This window comes from Liolophura sinensis, chromosome 9 (assembly GCF_032854445.1).
Source record: "Liolophura sinensis isolate JHLJ2023 chromosome 9, CUHK_Ljap_v2, whole genome shotgun sequence".
In the NCBI taxonomy this organism is placed as follows: domain Eukaryota; kingdom Metazoa; phylum Mollusca; class Polyplacophora; order Chitonida; family Chitonidae; genus Liolophura; species Liolophura sinensis.
This window is the reverse complement of record NC_088303.1, coordinates 12294546-12295692: the sequence shown is the minus strand read 5'-3', so window position 1 is coordinate 12295692 and position 1147 is coordinate 12294546. Positions and strand designations below refer to the sequence as shown.

The window sequence follows — 1147 nt, the reverse complement described above, 5'->3', positions numbered from 1 at the left end:
AATGTTAGCATCACATTAATACAAATTTACGGCCTTTCATGTGTTTCAGAAAGTGCATTTTTACATAGGCCTATTACTTTTTTATTTGAAATTCAGTGTCTATTTTGTTGCATTAAAAAAATGTCTCAAATAGTAATGGCGAGTTATAGTTTAGACACTGTGTCATTGTACTGTTCAATTTTTTACAATTTATTACAATTGTGTCATTTTACATACATGGATGAGCATGGTGAGAATGGCAAAATGAGCTGAAAGGGCGTTCATTAGGGTATAACACCCATTATGATTTAACATGACCAGCACTCTCTTGTAGAGTGACGTCCCTTAGATGAACTCTCCTGGTGTTTGTATTTCACACGTGTTGCCGGCCGGCGAAGCGCGGTTTCGCGGGTAAAAATGGCTCTGTCTGTCTTGATCAGCCTTTTGGCAGTCGGTGGAGTGGTAGGAGTGATAGTTCTCGCTTACAGAATGATAAGGTATGTTCACTTGACAGTTCTTACATAAGTGTAACTACACTCATGATCTCCATAGATAGTTTTCAGGTTTATTTGGAGATAATTTAAAAACCATAAATGGTCCAGTTTCCGTTCAAGATATTGAGCGCTGTCTGTAAGCTAATCAAGCTGAATCTTATGTTGTACCGTAGTTGCAGGTAACCTTTGCTGGTCAAGTGTAGTGGTATATGTCATTACACAGTCAGTATTTTTTTCTTTGCAGACCCTCTTTCCCCGTGCAGGTGAACTGCTGGTTTTGTCAGATGAACACAAAGGTCCCATTCGGGAACCGTAACTGCTGGGACTGTCCGCACTGTGAGCAGTACAACGGCTTTGACAAGGTATCCTAGCCTCAATCCGTGGATAATATTTCAGTCATTATCTGCCTGCAAATTGGTTCATCAGCAGCACACTCGGTGTGCTATTTTATAATGCAGACACCAGTAAATGTCAGAATTATAACCTAGAATTTTGTTTGACTTGGGATGGCCCCAAAACAACAATTCAACATTATAGCGCACTCCATTTGAAAGATGTTGTAATCACCGTGGTAGCTGGCCTGTCGATTTATCTCCAGCACAACATGGATCAGTTATTTGTTAGGGTGCGTGGGCTCTGAGACCTGGGACTAAGGTTAGTCATAGGTTAGACAT

The 1147-nt window shown here is 40.5% G+C and overlaps 1 protein-coding gene across 1 annotated transcript in view; it reads left to right on the top strand.

The window, feature by feature from the left end:
* The first annotated feature begins 376 nt into the window (after positions 1-376).
* The window catches only part of LOC135474685 (transmembrane protein 201-like), a 15603-nt gene continuing 14832 nt past the window's right edge, over positions 377-1147 (top strand). The window contains exons 1-2 of the mRNA XM_064754241.1: positions 377-476; positions 718-835. Coding sequence (XP_064610311.1) covers positions 397-476; positions 718-835 — 198 coding nt within the window. The 5' untranslated portion in view covers positions 377-396. The remainder of the gene's footprint in view (positions 477-717; positions 836-1147) is intronic.